Raw genomic sequence first — 20,274 nt, 5'->3', positions numbered from 1 at the left:
AACAGAGGAAATGTTCAGTGTAGTCCAGGTTTGATCATTCTGGAGAGGTCTTCCTCCAACTGAAAGCCTCTGGGACAAGTCAAGGAATGGAGAGAAAGAGCCCCCAGAGTGACCGAAGATTGGGAGGTAGTGCAAAGGGCACTAACTCAGAGCACTCAGTAACAGCGAGCGTTCTAACCAGCAGCATAATGTGTGACAGTAGTTAATGTCTACCGAGAATGTACCTCGCACTGCGATAAGCAAGTCAATCGTTCAGTCCTATGATGCTATTACTATCCCCATTTTACTGATGAGGAAACTGAGTGATGGAGAGATTAAGTAACTTGGCCACGGCCACATGACTAGAAGACTTTGGTGAAGTTGAGATTTGAATTCAGGCAATACGGCACTGGAGCCCGTCCAATTCAGTCTCTACACTATACCCCTTTCCACGGTGAGCCTGCACCCACACATACACTCACACATTTGTACTTCTTGTGATACCACCTTTTCCGTATGGACTGAGGAATCTAAGAATAAAATATCTCAAAGTGCTAATATTAATTCAGAATAACTGATGCCTTCTAGATCCTTATTTCAGTCCGTACCATTCACTGGATAACCATTTCCGGTTATCTCCTGTGTCACAGGTCTCATACTCGTTGCTAAGGAAACGCAAGTGAATCCACACCACCCTTCTCTCCAAGGAGCTTGCAGCCTTGCGAATCTACTATGACAGCAGAGCCAAAGTAGAGCCAGAGGTTCCAGAGCCCTCTCAAGTGGAAGACTGGTGGTGTTTGCTGGGCTTTCCTGTGCATTCCTTGGGGTCTGGAGGCATGTCACGGTTCAGCCATCACTCTCCCAGTCTCCTCGGCAAACAGAATGACCAAACCAGAATGAAGAGACTCTCAAGTGGCATATGAGAGGCAATCTCCCCCCAGGTCTTCGTCAGAGCTACCCCTCAGTGGAGGATGAGAGTTCCTGTTGCTCCATATCCCTCACTCCCAACTACCTGATATTGTCCAACAGGTTTAATATTCGATACCGGTTGTGTGGGAAAGGGTCTGCCAACTTTCTCAGAGTGAGGTCATCACTTCTAGGATGAAATCGCTCCTTTCAGGGAGTTAAAGATGTGTTTTGTAGATGTTGCCCAAGAAATACACATTCATCTCCGGGTGTAGCACATCAGGAAAAAAAGAAAAAGCCCAATCAAATAAAAAAAAACAAAACCCCACTATGGAGCCACAGACATAGCCCACCACTAACTCTGCAGCCAGATTCACTACGATCTGCTTGTCTTGAGAGAGAAATGCAAAAAGAAGGGCACATGGAGAATCCCTGGAATTGCAGATGCCTCAATCCTCAGCTTCTTCTGAGGTCAGGCACCCTATATTGCTTGCTTCCTCTTTCTCTGGCTTTGGGAGCATCAATACAACTTCCAGCTCTTCATGCCACTGGGGAGACCAGTGACTGCTTGCTCCCTTGACCTGAAAGTCTGTTGCATGCCTGTAATGTACCTCCGCCCTGCGCAGAACCCCGGCCACAGCAATCCGTGGTCTGAAAGTGGCTGCCATATGGACTCTGGGCCACTGAGGTTTGTGTGGGATGGAGCCCCGGAAGTATCTTCTCGGAGCGCCTTTACATCTTCAGTGCGCCTCTTGGCTTCCTGCCACCCTGAATATCACAGTTCTTCTGGAGTAGTATAAATTGAGCTGAAGTTGATTTAAATTTCATGCCAAAAACCGCGTTGCTTCAAACCACAACGATTTTTTTATGTTTAAAAAACCCATCAAGATGTAATCTTTTTGTACCGCCCCTTTCCAACACACACACACACACACACACACACACATTTTCTAGCAGACAGAAAGGCAGATTATTTCAATCAAGTGGCTGTCGCTGACAATCATAAGCAACCTTTCTTCAAAGTTCATGGCAGCAGTGAACTTTTAAATTTCTTAGTGACTGTCAGGATCTAATTTTCAAGGTACGGTTACCACAGTAGCAATCTGGAATTTTAATCCAGTTGTAAAGGTCAAGACGGGTCACTGGTTTCAGGTCCTCTTCAAACTCTGAATAAGAGAGCACCCTCCCCCCAAAAAAGCACGAAGATAAAGGACAGACCTATCCCCGGATTCCACTCTCTAAGACAGTGAGATTGTCAAACATACGTGATTTGTTTTAGCTTTTCAAATTCTCTACAAATGCTCAAAAACTATGACTAAATCAAATGAGATCTTGTGTGTGGGCAGGTGGGTAAGAAAATGCACTCAACTCTTCTCAGCGTGGTGGAACATCCAGGACCGTGCTGGGGGCAATCTAATCTAAGTAGCAGGGGAGAGCGGCCCGCACGCTGATTGGTTTCCAGTCCATTGCTCTCTGTCGGCACTGGGAATTGATCCCTTGATTCAAACCACAAAGACACAACACTTGTGAGAAGTGATGGCGGATATTAGCCAAAAGAGCGCTCAACTAGGAGTCAGGAAGCTGGGACTGAGCCTGGCAACAGTGAGCTGTGTGAGCTTGGGGCCCTTAAGCCGCCTGAGCGTGAGTTTCCTTACTTCTAATGTGGGGAGAGCAGTAAGGCGAATAATTGAAGGCCAAGCCCGGGCCTGAGCTCATCCGATGGTGGCGTCCTTCGCTACGCAGCTTGAGCAACAGCGCATCTCCATTTTATGTAAGTCGAAACAAAGACTCAGAAACACCCCCAGTGACCTCATCCAGTCACGTGGCAGGAAGTGAGAGCGCTGGGGTTTGAGCCGCCCAGAAGTGGAGGCCGGGCAGCTGAAGTCTTTCAGGAGCAACAGCAAATCCCTCCCCTGTCTCCTGGCTCCCCAAAATGAGTCAAGACTAAATATCACAAAGATAATGCTCTGTGGGGAAACAGAAAATGTCCCCGAACTAGAAGGTATTATCTGTCTCTGGACATGATTAATAATTGTTCAACTGAAACTGTCAACGGGGGTGACAGATAAGGTACCAGAAAGAAAAGTTCGAGTTTCATGATCCAAGAATCCTACAGTGAAATTCTGTCTCTCTCTAAAACTAGCTTTGTAATCTTGAGCCCATCACTGAAAGGCTCGAAGACGAAATTTCCTTCTTCATAAAGTCAGTTTCAGCTTACAAAGGTGTCGTGAGGACAGAAGGTGAGGAGAGGAGTGAACCAGAGAAATGGCATAGTGCAAAGAACTCCAGGCAGGCCTGGTCCAGTGCTATCGCTGGCATCGGCCACCCGGCCTCTCTGAGCCCTTGAGAGGATAATCCTGGGAGTGGTGATGATGATGACATCCCATTTCATAGATGCTGTAAGGATGAACTAGCTACTGCTTGTAAAATGTTTGCCACAGAGCCTGGCACATAGACGGTGCCTGGAAGTGGTGACCGCAATTACCCAAGCACAGAGCTCACGTGTAGTTAGTTTGCTTCCCTTCTGTCTGTAGAACAGGATATAGGAAAATGATTTTGGAGCAATACAGAATGACCCTCTCAATTTCTAGACATTATGTCCTAGACAATTTCTAGATATTACCAGCCATCAGAACTTTTTTGGGTTTTTCTCTTGAAAATCTAGAAATATTCCACCTCGTTATAATATTCAGCTAGCTATCTGGGATTTTAAAAGTGGGCAACTTCTGCAGAAATGAGGTCACTCCTGAAATTAGGCAATGGAGGTGGCAGAACTGTAGGTTGGTTCCTCTGTAAATCATTACCTTCTAGATCCTTCTACACCCTTTTCTCCCTCATTCCTCTCTTAGGCACCCTGGAACCTTCACCAAGGACCAAGTGGCATATAAGGGGTTGTCCGGGTACATAATGGGTGCAGAGATGGCACAGGGTAGCAAAGAAAAGTAATTTTGTTCCTTTGATTTTTAGGAAGCATACTCCAGTCGGATCCTGCTCTGTTCCTCGGGCCCGATATTGACAGCATATTTGGAGATGTCAATCAAATCGTTTTGAGACCTTTTCCTTTTTTGATCCTCATTAGTAAGGTGGATAGGCAAACCACAAGGAAAGGCATTTGTCAGATTTTTCAATTGATTTTACAGCTGTAATTGTGCAAGCATCTGTGGTGTTCTACCAACACCGCTCCCCACGCCTCAGTAAAATGGAAGGGCTTTTAGCAGCTCTGAGAAGGTGTCGAGAGCAGGCCATTTAAACAGAGCATCCCTGATAACGTAATTGCGGCAGAGTACCTGGCTGTTTGGGAAATGCTTGGTCAGATGGAAAAGCAGAATGAATAGTTCAAAAGTGCACTGCGTAGTCCTTCTCATCTACTCCAGTCTCAGCTGGGTGTTTTGTTTTGGGTTTTGGTTTGTTTCTTTTTAATTTCTAGGGACGATCCATGGGGCTTTGCACATGGTTGCTGTATTTTCTTCACTCTGGTTGCTGAGCTCTGGCCCTGCAGAGCTGGGGAATCTGGGGACAAGGCAGCGCGTTCTAGTGGGAATGGAAGCCTCGCTTCTGCGCCCAGCACTGCCACTCCCTAGCTGGGGGACTTTGGTGAATATCTCCCCCTCCCTAAGCCTGGCTTCGTCTCACCTGGCTACCTAACAGGACTGCCGTGATACTCACACGAAGTTAACGCATTGTGTGAGAGTGCTATGAAAGGATCAATCGCCAGGCTCCTGAGAAGGCGCCCCAGTCATAGCATTTTACAATCTAGTAACGGAAAAAAGAGCGTGCGTGTATGTCCGTGCATCTCATTAGATCAGAGGCATCAGAGAGGCCTGATATGTTGGGATAGAGGATGTACAAGCACGTATGCATGCGTGCGTGTGTGTGTGTGTGTGTGTGTGTGTGTTATCCAAACACTGCGTTCATTTATACAACTGGAATCACATTAACTTTGGTCCCTCGCTTATTAACGTCAGTGACTTCCCCCAGCATTATTTGCTTCACTCCCATTTACTGGTCAAAACGGTGAGAAGAACTTAGAAAGAAAGCCACTGGTTGATAACACAGGGGATAATTTTAAAAAGTTATTCCACTAGGAGGATATAAAATAAAACAACTTTCCAATTATCAAACACGTTGGTAAGCATGAGAGGTGATGGACAAACCTCTGGTAAAAACGGACCCAAACATCAGTTCTTTTCTTTTCATTTTGATTTGGCAAAATGGAGATTCTGGAGAGGGATGGTGTTCCCATTAGAGGCCACAGAAATCACCCTTCTGGGGATTCTGTGTGGTGGGAACATCCTTTACAGGCTTGGATCTTTCCACATCACCAAAGGAAGCATCATACAGGCCCGGTGACACCATCTGGCTGCAGGCCCTGAGCCTACAGAGTCCACAGCAGCATGTCCTGTATCTGAGAGGCCTGACTCAACGACAATATTCAGATCTAATCCTTTCCCTGATGGAAATCAAAATGACAGGGCCCATTTCTGCTGGCACTGTGGTCAGCCTGCTTTGGTCTGATGCCAGGGCAAGATCACACCTGAATTCCTATCAGTAGGGCCCTCTCCGAAGTGCCCATGCGATGGCTTTAGTGTGGGTTAAGAGCATGCGTGCTAGAGTCTGTCCTGTTGTGGTTTTGTTACTGCAGCCCTTTAGGGGACATTCAAAGTCTCTGAGTTTGGGTTCCTTCTGCTGTCGAATACAATGCGGGTGACTCCCGTGGGCTTGTAAAGAGAGGAAGTGCCTGGCACGACGTAGGCCCTCAGCAAATCTGAGTTAGTGGAGGTCTGGGTGTTATCAGTGTGAGCGCAATCTTCAGTCATCTGGGAGCGCCTTGAGGGGAAGACGTGCAGGGCTCCACCCTGAGTTTCCACAGCGCCTCGCCCAGAGCCCTGCACACCGTACGGGCTCAGTGCGTTTTTGTTGAAAGGAATGAAAACTTGAATGAATGAATATAAATGAGGATACAAATCAGGTAGGAAAGAGGAGCTACTTGACTTCTCCCCGAGAGAACGAGACATTTGTTTCTAATTACAGAGGGGTCTCAAAATCCACCTGAAAGACAGGCATCTTGGGCACATGAACAAAGACACAGAAATCAAACTGGATCTTTCGAAGACTGATGCTCTCCAAGCAAAGCCATCTACAGTTTCAGCTTCTATAACGGAAGTGGAGTGCCACAGCTCCCATAGAAGGAGCCCCAGTTGTCAGTCCGGACGCCCGGCAAGCACCGGCAGCTTCAGGGCTTCTTGACTCGAACATTCCAAATGCCAATATTGCTTGTTGTCACATTAGCCAATATACAGTCCTCAAAATAAAACCCTCTTGATGTCTGATTCCTCTTCTTAAGGACCTCATGCTGATTCATTTCAAACTGTGAATTACCTTTAATTCACAGCTTAAACAGGCTGCCAAAGTTTGTTTTCTCTGCTCCCAGGTGGCTGTCCCCGATGCAGTGGAGAACTTCCAAAAATATATTAAGTCCTTAGGAAGGGTTGGCAAGCTCTAAGATGCACGGCGTACAAGACAGGTTAAAAGCAAGAATTGGCACACGTCTCGGTTTGAAAGCCGGAATGGCTGCGACCAGGGACAGTCACCAAGATTACCGGCTTATTGGGAGAGTTTAGTTTGGCTTTTGTAAGCCTCAACCTGATGAGTAGTATTTCTAAATTCCAAGTACCAAATCATGTACTCTGATTAAGAATTAATCTGATTAAGAAAAGAACAGTCATTTTCCCCCTGCCTCGGTACACTGTTCCTTTGCTACCGAAATGGTATCTAAGTAGCAGATCAAATACCTTCTTATGGAAGAATGCATGAAATTGCTAGAGATGCAGTTCTCAAACCTCAGATCAGATTCTCAAAGAAAAGGTTTCCAGTGATGAAAGTCTGGTAGAAAGATGGTCAGGGTTGTAATGAATTTGGAGGGGGGGGGGGGGGCTTTGGTAAATTTTTTTCAAAATTCATCTAAGAAATAATGTAATGCTTGTTACTGGTCATAGCCAATGGGAAAACATTCTAATTATCTTTCTACTCCCTGTGGTAATGATATCTTCATACCACACAGAGAAAAGTTTAGAAATAATGATATTGTGGTTAAATAAAGCAAATTTGACCTGGCTTGGAGTTATCTCAAACAGAGAGGCATAATCTCTTGCAGGAGTACTTCTTACCAGCTTCAGCTCTTCAAGTCTATTTTGAAGGTTGCATCAGGTACAAAAGGCCATGTTTGGTGTACCATATCCCTGACCCCATCAGATGCCATGAGGAGGGACAGCCCAGTGGGAAAAGAGAGGGCTTGGAGCCCACACAGCTGTCAGCCTGTACTCAAGCTTTCCCAGTAAGAGCAGCAGAACTCACTGGGCCCCTCTGTGTACCCATAGCCAACATGTCCAGTCGTGGTAAATGAGCATGGTCGGTGTCTGTGCCCACTGGACTGTGTACCCTTCATTGGGACGGACTGTACTCTAGCTTCGCTCTTCTCATCTGTAAAATGGGAATAGTTTGGAGCCCCTCCAGGATGGCTGCTAAGTATAATAGGATGATGTATATGAAAGCACCTGCCATGGGACCTGGGACGTAGCCTGGCACATGTCCCAACAGCACAATGATTATTGTCGGAGATGCCCGCCATTCCTGTGAGTATAATTTCCTTTCCTCCTGACAAGTGCTACATCCAAGCATTTGTCCATGTGGCATGCAGACCTGTCCACAGGTAAACTGGCCACAACTAGTCTGGCTTTGTACGGCCTTTCAACAACTCTCTGGGTCCATGGCTCCAGTTCTCCAAAGCTCAGGTTTGCTGCTGGGTCAGACCTAGAGAGAGCAGCAACTGTCAGAAGCACGGAGACTGGCTGGTTCCCAGCATGAGCCCAGGGACCCTTGCGCTAGTGTTTTCAGACCTGGTGCCCATGCGTGCAGTCCTTATAAACAATCCAGGCCCAAATGGAAGCTCTGCATTTCATCATCTGGGGAAAAGAGGTCAAGATGAGGAAAACTAGTAAAGTAGCCCAGTGATCAGGGGATTCTGCTTTACGAGCCCCGTCTCTCCCTACTGCGGGAAGTGTCAGGGGCGTGCCTAGGAAATTCACGACACTGCAGTTCGCAGGGCACCTCTCCCGCCGCCAGGCTGCCCTGTGGCCGTTCCCCTCCAAGCTCCAGCCACCAACAGTCTGTCTCCACTCAGGATCTTCCTAGTTGCCTGGAGGATTGCCCTGCCAGATGGGAAGTCCTAGAAGCTGACTTCAAAAGCACACTGTAGTAAAATATGGGAAGATGGTACTAACGGCCAAGCTGATAATAATGTGGAAGGTGAAAATAAAAATTATTTTTAGAATTCTGATGTGTCCTGTGTTAAACCTGTACACTGCCGCAAGAAGGGAATGAGGTCTTCCCGCTGAAGCCTGCTGGACGGCGCTCGGACTTCAGATTAAGTGGCTAATAGAGAGCAGCTCACTCATAAAATAGACTCAGGGTTTTCCAGTTTTATCAGTGCTTCCTATAGAGAACTCCAATCGTAGAGCGCACTATATAGCCTGTGCTACGAAGCACCGGTCTCTAGAAATGCAGCCTCTAACTATAAACCACAATTGACAAGATTATTTCTGTTAGTTACAAACTACTGAAATACTGTATTTTTTGGTCTATATGGAAATCAGCATATTTAACAGCAGGAGCCTAATAGTCTTCCTTTAAGAGTAGGATCATTTTACAATGGAAAAGACATTTTTATTTGTTTTCATGTCTGGAAATCTGCATTGATTTCCTGAATGTTCAACTGTGTGTGTGTGTGTGTACACATGCACAAATGTGCATGCATGTGAATTGTACTGACTTTGCAGTAAGAGTGTTTACTAGGATAACAAGGGGGAGGGCCATTCAAAATGATTAATGGAAAAGCTGGAATGAACAATATCAGAGATGATTTTGATTGCCAGGTTTCCATATAATTTGCTCCTTAAGTCAAGGTTATAGTTTTATTTTCCCCTTCTCTCTCTTTCTTTCTCAATTATTTAAATGGAGAATTCTTGGTTGTTGAAATTGAACCTCGATTTAGAAGGCACAGATCAGGCCAGAAAACCAAAGAAGAGGACTGGTGATGGGGTCAGGGCTCTGGGGGCTTTGCCACTGAACAGAACTAAGAACGTGGAAATACCGTTGACTTTCTCAGAGCTTTGGTCTATTTGGGAGTCATTCCCAGTTGTGTTATGCAATTATTCCTGATCTTCCCAAAGGTGAGCAATTCACTTCAAGTGTGCCATTAGGCCACTTGAATGTCATAAATTATTTCATTTTGAAAATTTTCAAGTATGTGACTATTACTCACACAGAAAAGTCGACTTCCATCTTCTATTATTAGGAATGAAAGAAGTTGTGAGAGAATGACTCCCTTGATACGCTCTTGGACAAATGGATATTACAAAATCTACAAGAGTTAATCTGAGGAAATTGGTTTCTCCATACTCCTCCTTCGGTTAACATTAATAATAAATGAAGACAGGGCTGAGCGAATGGCAGGGCCCCGGCTTCTGACCCCAGCCTAGTGTCACGTAAGCTCTTATTCCCTCTCTTTCTGAGTGCCCTTGTTTATCTTTCACATACAGCCACCGGACGACCTGCAAACAGCAAGGTCTCGGGCTGACTGGCCGGAGCAATCCACTCAACATCCCCTGTCCAATCATGGCTGCGTGGGCGTGTCCCTTCTCCATCCCAGTCAGTGGTGGCTGCCGAGTACACACAACAATGTCTGTGGCTGAAATGACATGATGCTCCAACAATGGGTCAAAAATCACAGTTGTTTTCACGTCCTAGGTATTGACCATGCCTGTGTCTACATTGTTAGAGAACTGAATGGTGATCTCACTCATTTTGACAGTGACTTGCTTATCGTGGGAAATCTCTTTCTTCCTTCTGATCAAACTCCACATTATCATGAGGCAAGGTTCATATTTTCAAGGAACGGGAGAACAAGATGCGCTCAGCACTCAAGTCCCTTTTCCTTGCCAAATGTCCCCCAAAGAGGCCTGTTTCAGAAACCCAAGTACTCACGGCTTGAATGATACTGACTTTGCAGAAGCTCTGCTGGTCGGGTCACTCCACTCTGAAAAGAAAGGGCAGAGACGGTTACTGTCCGTGTTTTCTGCTGCCAAATGACAATTCTGAATGAAGGTGGTCTTGAACATGCAGCCCTCCCAGTTATACTTTTTCGTGAATAAAATAAAAAAGGATGGGGGAAGAAAGGACCCAGCTGGGTGTCTCACAACGTGGCTTTTTGTTAATTATTGTTATTTCATGTTTTTATGCTACTAGGTAGGAAAGAGAAGAAAGTGAGGGAGAGGAGATGATGGTTTGGACCAAGAAGGATTTTTAAAACACCTACTTTGTAAGGCGAATCCTGGGGTCAGATGTTGGGATTCCTAGAAGGAAGAAGACATACAATATGAACAATAGTGAAATGATACAAGGGGAACAAAAGGTCTATTTGTTATTGCTGAAGGTATAATTTGACTAATATTGGCAAATAGGAAACCACTGTTAGCAGCTTCATTAATGAGGCTACTGTCTGTAGCTCTATTTCTTGGATAAACATTTGCTAGCCAAATGCACTGCATCAGGACCATTACTGCTGTTTTATCAGAATTGCAAGCAAGACTGGTATCTATTTGGAAATATATGCAACATGGGAACAAATGACCCCTATGTGTGAGATTCGAGTGGATAATTTCTCACTTAACTTGGCAATGATGCCTCTATGGAAGTAAAGGGGACTTGGTTCAACCAAACGATTGCCTGTCATTTTTGAAGAAGCGGAAATAAGACTGCAATGGATAGATTTGCTCAGTTATTCCACTTTATAGCAACAACTCCAATTTTCTACCTTAACTGTGACACATATGCGATAGATGTATCTAGTTTTCACCAGAGAAGTGTTCTTAAAATTTCACCACCGATTTGGTGGAGAGGAGAAAGCAATTTGAACTATGCTAGTGGAGCACATTATTTAAAGGGATTTACATTTCATTTGAAAGTCACCCTAAACAGCATTCATTCAGTGTTTGGAGAAATCTGGATTTGCACATATTGGGCTCTCTGGGACCGTGGCACAGCTGTGTGCATCCTGACCACACTTGCAGGCAGAAGCAGGGCTGTGATGTACAGGGCACCCACACCTCCGCACAGATGGGAGAGAGCATTTCGACTGCAAAGCAAGTGGCCCCAAACTGAAGACAATGAATTCAAGTTAATGAAAGAATGAGTTCTATCGATCACTGCCGCACGTTATCTACTCTTTAAGCCTAATCTTGCCACCGCACCCTATGGAGTAAAAATAAGATCACAGCATAATTTCTCTTTAAGAGAAGTAAGCAAGAACGGTGATGCAGTGTCTTAATCTAAAGTGAACTCTACAATCTCTTTAGCATGATTCTGTTGGCCAACAGACTTCTCCTGGCATGATCACCACTCCATAAGGTGACCATGAACTCCACAAGAGATGGAAAAGGCCTCTCAACTAAAGAGCTAGCACTGAGCACATGTAGTTTGCAGTTCAAAGGCTTCTTACTCTCAGTGATGGAGAACCGACTTTTGACAAAAGACCCTGACAATCTTGGCCATTTGATTCCCACCCCTTAAGCAAGTCAGAGATGGCGAGGAAGGGGAAACACTTCTGGAGAAACAGCCACTAGGAATATTGGGATGGGAAAACCATCAGCACGGGGGCCAAAGAAAATGACACAGCAAAGTCAGGACTTAAAAAGCACAAAAGCCTATGACCGCTTAATATAGAAGGAGTCATTCCTGCCCATCTTAATAGCTCCCGAGGAGGCAGTTACAGCTTAGTACATGAACGGATGCTCATAATAATGCCTAAGTTATCCAGAAAGACTAACGTGTCTTCAAGATAACTTTTAGAAGTCACGAAAATCTTAATTAAATTTCAAAATTATTTATATTACATGATTTCTATGGAAGGTTAACCTTTGGTTATCCAAGAATTCCGTGTATCCAGAACACCTCATTTCTCAGAGTGTCAAATAAAATGAGTAGTTAACCAATTGTATGTCCTTAACTATATACCAATATCTCTACCTGTTTGTTTTTTTTAACAAGAGATTTCATTTCAATTGAATAGGGCAAGTTTGGGCTTGTATACCTTTAGGAATCAAACAACAAGTCTCAAAGTCAAATAAATCAAATATCTGATTAGAGAGTGAAACATGCAGCTACTGGTCCCAGAAATCTGGACTGAATTTTTACCCTTCATCCAAGTATTTTGGACATTAGACCCAAACAATCAGTTGTTCGAGGCATCAGGGCAGCGATGCATGAAACACATTGGAGAGTTATATTATTTAGTGAATTTGAGTCATTTACATCATGTATTCTTGATACAGTGTTTAATGTGTAGCTGGGTGAGCCTTTTTAAAACCAGAATTCCAAGCAAATGAAACACCTTTGGATAGCACCCAAGTCACGGTGCATCGATACCCACCCCGGCTGCAAATGGCTTGTTGGGGGAAAGCATCTGTACTGTTCACGCAGTAACTGTTGATGCACGTAATACAACTGTTTTCATGTCTGACTTTGATCTGTGCATTTCTTACACAGACATGTCACATAGGTAATTTTACAAGTAGAACGTAATGGTGCCAAGTTGTTTTTACAAACTTATGTGAGGCTATTTTAAATAACAGCCTTGATGGTAATCCTATAATCAGAGGCTCCTGTAGGAACTAGATGCCAGAACAGGGGTCAGCAAACCTTTCCTGTAAAGGGCCGGAGAAGAAATAGTTTAGGATTTGTGGGGCAAACAGTCTGTGTCCCAGCTCTCCAGCTCTGCCACTGCAGTGTGACAGCAGGCTTAGACAATGCATAAATGAATGCCTGTGGCTGGATTCTAAGACAGCTTGATTCATAGGCATTGAAATTTGAATTATACATCATTCGTATTATTTCATACCACTCATCTTACTCATCACATTCATCATAATCTTCATATTCTTTTTGTTTTGAAAATCTTAACCATTTAAAAATCTAAAAAACCCAGGGGCTGTAGTGTGCCAAACTCTGTCTAGAGGACTTCGACCTCCATGAAACCTTTATTGAACCTCCTTGGAGGAGGTGACCAGCTCCCTCAATTCTGCTTAGCAATGGACTCCCTTCCTTGTGAGTTTTCCCATTCTCTGCCAGAAAACGCAGCATTTTAACTTTGAGATGGATAAGGGAACTTAAGTGAGTTGAGAATTTTCAAATCTCTCTGTTTTTATAAGTTCATAGAATTACAGACTATTTGATCTGAAAAATCCAGTGGGATTGTATAGTACGCACACACGCACACACACAGAGTACAGATAGGGAAACTGAGGCTCAGAGGAACTTGAACAGAACCATACTGCCAGCAGACGGCAGAGCCACGATTAAAAGCAGTCAGGTCCGCAGCATCTAAGAGCCCTTCCACTGGGCAACCTCTGCCGTGAAGGTCAGAAGCGGATGCTTTCTGAGAGGGCGGTGCCCCTTAGTTGTGGGGCAAGCCCCCCAGTGACGTGGGTGCTGCAGATGCCCATGTTTTGGGAGGTGGAATTCGAGCTGGAGCATCTGTCAATCTGTGTGATAAACACTTCACTGGAACACTGGGATCTAAAAAACCGGTTCACTCCTTTATTAGCTGAGTGATTCCAAGCATAATACTTTACTCTGTGTCTCGGTTTCCTCCTCCATCAGTCAGGGATAGTAAATTACGAGTGTCTCTGAGTTACAGTGAGGACGGAATTATTTACTCTGCATTAAGTGCTTAGAGCAGGCAAAGGCACATCCCAGTGTTATATGTGTTGTTAATGTTATTATTGCTATTTAAAATGTACTTCTCTTTCACACCCACATTTTGGCAGGAATCAGGTGAAGCAAGAGCGCGGGCGGGTTGCCATCTTGGTTTCACCATTTTCTCCCACTTGCTTCTACCTTTATCAGGAGGTTGATGGTAGCACAGATACTTGGCAGAAAATGCAAATCAGGCCCGATTCCAAATCGTGCACTTACTACAAAAGCCCACTTGAACAACCAGTTCTACTGCATACACTTGCAAACGTCAAAATTGCGACTTGCACAAGTTACCTCCAAAACTGGAGAACACGGCTGAAAACACTGCAATCGCTGTACAAGTGTTGGCTTCAACGCCTGAAACAGATGAATTGCTCCTTTGGCTGGGACGCTGGGGAGGATGCCCACCCCAGGGTGGCCGGGGGAGGGAGACGGGGGCTCCGGGAAGGGACTACAGGGACAGAGGCTGCTGCTGCTCACTTAGTTCTGAGCGCTTTCAAAGGCGGAAGGGAATCATTAAACGCAGTTTATGCCAATGTTACTCGCAAAACAATAACCCTCAAAACTAAAGGATGTGATTGGGTTTCTCCTACAAATAAAGTCCAAACTCCTTGACCGGCATTCAAGGCCTTTCTGGGAAATGCACTTCTCTGCCGGGGGTTCATCTCTCTCTACTTCCCATCACACAAACTGAGATCCAGCCACTCAGGATGGCAACAGTCCGGATCCCAGCACGACCCCTCATCGCCTCGTGCCTTTGTCATCCTGTTCTGCATGGAGTATCCTTGGGCCCTTCTTCACCTGGCAGAGTTGTAAGCAGCCTCCAAATGCTGCTACCTCTGAGCACTTCCCCAATGCCCCAGGGAGTGTTAGGGTCCTTCTCTGAGCCTTTTATTCTCTGAGAAGACACTTGCTACATTGTTTTGTTGTTTCGTGTTTTTCTTCATCGCTAACTTTGTGTCTATCGTATGTCCTCAGTAAGTGGTTTCTGAATAAATGGATGGATGGGTGGATAAATGGGTGGCTGGTTAACTGCATGGAAGGAAGACAGAAAGGAAGATATTATTTTTTTCTTGTAAAGTATGTCATCAGAATAGCCATGTCTACTCAGGCATTTGAAAAACTGATGGTGAGAAAAAATTTTTACTGGGAGCAAGTGAGGAAAAAAATTACATTAAACATTTGACGATAGGACTGTAGGAGAAAAAGTTCCGTCAGTATGATGTGTCAGGGTGTGGGCATCCACCTGCTTGTGAGCGAAGACTGCAGGTGATACACAAAAGTGAAAATCGATCCATTAGACTGAAGAGCATAGGATTTTTTTTTAAATGAAAAACAATCTTGAATGTTGTTACATCATGTATTTGGTCTTTCTTAAGGGAGGAGTGCACCCTTCTCTCTGGTTCATCAGCTCGGGCAGGGTAACTCGGCGGGGGCAGTGCTCTGGGTAGTATGACTTGCATGCCAGTGTCTGCTGCTCATTCTCTTAGACTCTCTTTCAAGAAAAATGCTATTTATATCAACATCCTGAGGGACACGAGAGAGTCTAACCAAGGCCATTTCTAGTTTTAAGAATCCAACTGGAAGATTGGTATCATGGAAATAAGATCAAGGAAAATGGCGGAAGGAAGATGGAGATAACTGACCTGTCCCGGGATGGGAAATGTGCTCTGCTCAGAGTTTCCGGGAGTGTGCATGGCAGTAAGAGGAGTAGGCCAGGGATGGGTCATCTCCTGATGAGGAAAAACAAAGCAACTTTATTTGTGGGCACTTTGAAAATGAAACACCTTCCTGCCACTAAACACAGTAGGCCTTTTCTAAATACTTACTGACTTAATTGGCCTAATTTTTTTTCCAGGGAAATTTAAAGTTATTTGGTCCATTCCCCTGGCCCGTACTGGTGCTTGATGCCCATCTGTGAGACAAAGGGCCATCCCACATCCACTTGCACACTGCCAGTGACGGCAAGCTCACTACCGCTTGAAGCAGCCCAGCCCCTGTTGAGACAGCCTGATCACACTCTTCTTCCCTGTTGGGAGCTAAAAACCTGTCTGCCAGGAGCTTCAACCTCTGCATCACACTTTGGAGCCACATGGAACATGCCTTGTCTTCTGCCTGACAAGCCTTCTGCTATTGGAAGACAGCAGTTGTACCCCTGGGTGCTGTCTTGTCTCCAGTCAAAGGCATCTGCAGCTTGTTCATTCAGTTATCGGGAACTTTCAACTTTTCTTCTAATGCTTGAGTTCTGCATTCTGTCAAGCACCTTAGGTGCTCCCAGGAGGGACACCAGATCGCCTGGGGCTCTTCTAACTCGGGATATTCTGTTGCAGGTGTGATCTGCCAGCTCCCAGGAGGGTGGCCCCATCACCACCCTTGTTCTGGATACTCTGATGCTCATTTCTCTTGACGTAGCCTAATAGTTAGTGACAAGATTACGCCCAAGCTGTTGACTTTTTCCATGCAAAGAGGAGGCCACCAAGGAGCATTCGTTCTCATTTAGAGAGAAGGTGACACTGGGATCGGCAGCTCTGTTCCACTCAGCTAGACACAGTGCATTTGTAAATTCAATTCTCAATGTAGGAAAAGCCCCTCAGGTGCCCACTCTCTGCTATCAGTGGGGACACCTAGGTTCTCTCACTCACTTTGAAAAGAGATGCTGTTCAAATCTTGCTTGAGTCTTAGGGCTCGTGGCCAATATGCTTTACCCAAAGAGTAAGAATAATTAAGTCACATGCTCAACATCCCAGCCTCAGAGAGATGACAAAGTTTGTGAGGCAGGAGGGTGCCAGCATGTGTTGATATATAAACATTAAACATAAAAATTAATGTAATGATGGAAATAAAGGCGAGCTTTGGGGGAGGGGTGTAGGGATCAAAGTTCACGAAAGGTTTTTTTAATGAGTCAGTTACATAATACTTTTCCCCACTCTTCATGGGTAACATAATTAGTCATTTCAAAGGTAATATTAATAAGAACTCTCAGGTAGCACTAAAACATGGTTGTTTTTTTCCTTCTATAATTATCCAGTTCAAAAAGAGTCTTTGATGTCTGAAGAGCTGTAATGCAAGGAGCTACTTCACAGATTCATTCACGGTGGCGCCGCTGAAGCAGAATTTGTAAGTACGATTCCGAGGAGCACTGACACAGATTGGATTCTACCTAGCACTGTTTTAAAAGGAGGCGGTAAGTACATTAAAAATGCATACAAGATTTAGAGGGGATGCTTAACCTACTTAAGAGAGAGACTATTTCCAAGTGTTTCTGAGTTGTGCATTTGTATGCGGTTGATAACGTTCGTGACAAATGCTACTTCTGTATTCATCAAAACTGGCCCAAAAGTAACTACGTGACAACAGTTTAAAGTGGCATTCCAATTACTCTGTATCTTTCAGTACTCGATGATTTCTTTTAAACTTCAGAGAGTTTTTCCTGAGTAAGGCTGGTCTTCTCCAATATTAGTCCCATCATTTAAAAGACATGTCCTACTGAGCCAGAGTCAACCAAGGGGCAGTATGCCGCAGCCTGGGATAGGAACGTTGTTTCTTTTCAGCAACTAGGGAAAAAAATGCCTCGATCAATGAGGGGCTGAGTTATACATCCCTTTCTACCCCTGGCATTAGCAGTGTGCCTCTGGGTTTATTAAAATAAGGTGTTTCAGAGCCCTGGATGGATGAATCACTTCTCAAAGGTGTACCATCTCCCTTCTCCCCCAGACCCTCTGTATTTACTCGTGGGCAGAATCTGATTATCTTGAATTCCTGTCGGAGGGCACCGCCCTGCTGGCCAATCCACATGAAACTACATGCACTTTCACATTTTCAATTACAACTGATTCTCTGTATTTGAAAATGTGAGATTTCAGGAAACAGCAAGCTGACTCTGTGGTACCATCGACACATTTGATTAAGATGGGGAGAAGGTAGTTGAAAGGAATATAATTTCCTGAAAGGCCATCTTCAGCCAGGACCGTTGGAGCAAGCTCTATCCATTCTCAAAATGAGTTAGACCTGGAATGTGTGGAATGCTCTCAGCAGATTTTTCATTGTTATTCTTTTCATCCGCTCTTGAAGGATATTAACTTATTTTTATGTTCTTGCTACTCCTAAGATAAGAACACCTACGCACTCCTATCCAACTGTCCTAACCCTTTGCCTGTTCATCAGGTGGGGATGAGCACTTGCTCCAGCGTGTGCCAAAGCTCTGACAACAGACTCCAGTACCGAGCACCTGGACTCCACAGCAAGCACTGCTTCTCCATAAAAAACACAAATCTCACACACACACACACACACACACACACACACACACACACTCACGTGGGTGTGCACACAGGTGCTCACACACATGTGAAATTGATCTGAAACTACTTCATCTCTGGGCTCCGTTGACCCTCCCCGAGAAAGACAAAGCAGGGGCTCACACCCCCACTGGGCAGTTGAGGTAGTGGAGGTTCTGACAGATGAAGTCGCTTGCGCACAGCCTGACATCAGCCATAAGTGAACGCGTGCACACGTTTTCTGCGACACCAGATGGGTCTCCCGTTCGTAAGGCTGGCTAACGTGGTTCACGGAGAAATGAGTAAGTAAGCAGTGCCGCTTTATCTTTCAGGATCTGACAAAGAATAGGCTTCATAAGCGACAGCGCATCCTGCAGAGTTCCTAACAGCCGTGCAGATGCTGACACCTCTGTGACCTGAGCCCTCCCTAGCCCAGCCCAGAACAATCAGGAGAGGCCCATTTTCCACCAGAGATTAGATCCCACCCATGTTCTACAGACTCTGGGTCATGCTGGGAGCAGAACAAATCCAGAACAACTCGTGGGGAGCCCTACTTTGCCTGACTTAGAAGCAAAAGGCCGGTGCCCCACAGGCTGAGGGGCAGAACACAGTCTGAATTCCAGCCTCTGCTGATCTCAGGTGCAGGCCATATGCACCTGCCGCAGGGCTCCCGGCCGGCGATGCCGGGTAACTGGGATCTTGTCCTAAGCCTGGTTTTAGTCAACTTCCTATCTCTAGGGCCCAGGAAGTAGTACCTCACTAATGTGACATGTTATTATTATTAGTCTCTGAAGTTTTTATGTGTGAATCATCACTGTTATTAATAACACCAAGACTAACCAAGTGATCACAGTGTGGTTACAGGCACTGATTTCCCTTGGCCTTTCTGCACCACAAATGAAAGTGGCAGGGATGAGCATCAAACTAATCTGACAGACGGAAAAACAGACACAAAGAGGTGAAGTGACTTGTCCAAGGGCACACGGTTAGCAAATGGCAGAGGCCCTTCGGTGGAGTCCCTGCATTTCGTTCTAGTAACTTGTACTGAGTAGCCGTTAGGTACCAGTCACTGGGATCCAGAAGGTATAAAAAGTCGTTTCTTCCTGTGAAGAGGTCACTCTGCTTGACATGCTAACCGCCTCGGAGGGGAGCGTGCAAAGATGTGAGGAAGGAGTCCACTGTGTGTGCACAGATGTGTGTGTCCACGTGTGTCCTTTTGCAGGCTACCATTACCTGGCACGTGGTAGATGTTCCAGCAATATATGTTTAGGTTAAATAACATAACATAACATAAAGATTAAGATCCTTACCTCAAAGAGCTCAAATTGAAAAGATTAATTAGAGCCATCTCTCAAACATTTTAAGTGAATACAAATGATGGTGGTATTTCACATATTTCATTGTTCTGGTTGTAGGAGTCAGAGGGTTTCCCCGAAGATCCCTGGACTAAGAGGAAGGCGAGCTTAACTCATGTCTGAGTTTTGCCAAAAGCCCGCTGAGTGCCCCTGGTCACGTTGCTTGCCCTCTCTGAGCCTCAGTGTCCCCACCTGCAGCATGTGGCCTTTGGCCCAGATGGCCTCTAGGGGAGCTCTCAGGTGTCAGTGTTTTTATTTTTTTTTTTTAATTTAAACATTTTTTAAATTGAAGTATAGGCAGTTGACAATGTTGTGTCCATTTCTGGTGTACAGCATAATGCTTCAGTCATGCACGTACATACATATGTTCCTTTTCAGATTCTTTTTCATTATAGGTTATTACAGATAATTGAATGTAGTTCCCTGTGCTGTACAGTAGGAACTTGTTTATCTATTTTATATACAGTAGTGTATATCTGCAAGTCCCAAACTCTCAATTTACCCCTCCACCCCCGTTCCCCTCTGGTAACCATAAATTTGAGTGTTTTTAATCTCTGTTTCTACCTCTTCCGCCTACCCTGCCTGCCACAGGGGAAAGGGAGCTACCGCGTTTGCAAGGGTCTCGGAAACCCTACAGTGTCGTCCACACACAGAGCGCGATGCTACTGGCCCCCCCAGCCCGGCTACAGCATGGCCAGCAGGAGCCTGCACGTGACTGCTTAGCCAACAGGCTGTGGGCAGCCTTACGCTCTGTCCAGGGCCCCAGAGGAGAGGGGCTCAGTCCATCATTCCCCCTTCTCTCTGCTAAAATATCAAGACTGCAATAACTATAATTTTGGAAGTATTTACAATTGCTGGTGGTTAAAAACAATAATAAGTAGGAATAGCTGAGCAATTTTGAAACACAAACACGACGGAAGAGAAGGAGAATCAGTCCACACAGTCAG

General features: G+C 45.1%; 1 protein-coding gene across 2 annotated transcripts in view; it reads right to left on the bottom strand.

Annotated features, from left to right (window-relative positions):
• The window catches only part of AFF2 (ALF transcription elongation factor 2), a 470,347-nt gene that overhangs the window by 136,550 nt on the left and 313,523 nt on the right, over nt 1-20,274 (bottom strand). The window contains exons 5-7 of one of the 2 annotated variants that reach the window (XM_074359058.1): nt 15,342-15,428; nt 10,259-10,295; nt 9,946-9,979 (exon numbers count right to left, since the gene is read on the bottom strand). In XM_074359058.1, the coding sequence (XP_074215159.1) occupies nt 9,946-9,979; nt 10,259-10,295; nt 15,342-15,428 (158 nt within the window). The remainder of the gene's footprint in view (nt 1-9,945; nt 9,980-10,258; nt 10,296-15,341; nt 15,429-20,274) is intronic. The other variant, XM_074359059.1, reaches the window with a different exon arrangement.

Source organism: Camelus bactrianus, chromosome X, assembly GCF_048773025.1.
Source record: "Camelus bactrianus isolate YW-2024 breed Bactrian camel chromosome X, ASM4877302v1, whole genome shotgun sequence".
Lineage (NCBI taxonomy): Eukaryota > Metazoa > Chordata > Mammalia > Artiodactyla > Camelidae > Camelus > Camelus bactrianus.
This window is presented reverse-complemented; position numbering and strand designations above follow the sequence as displayed.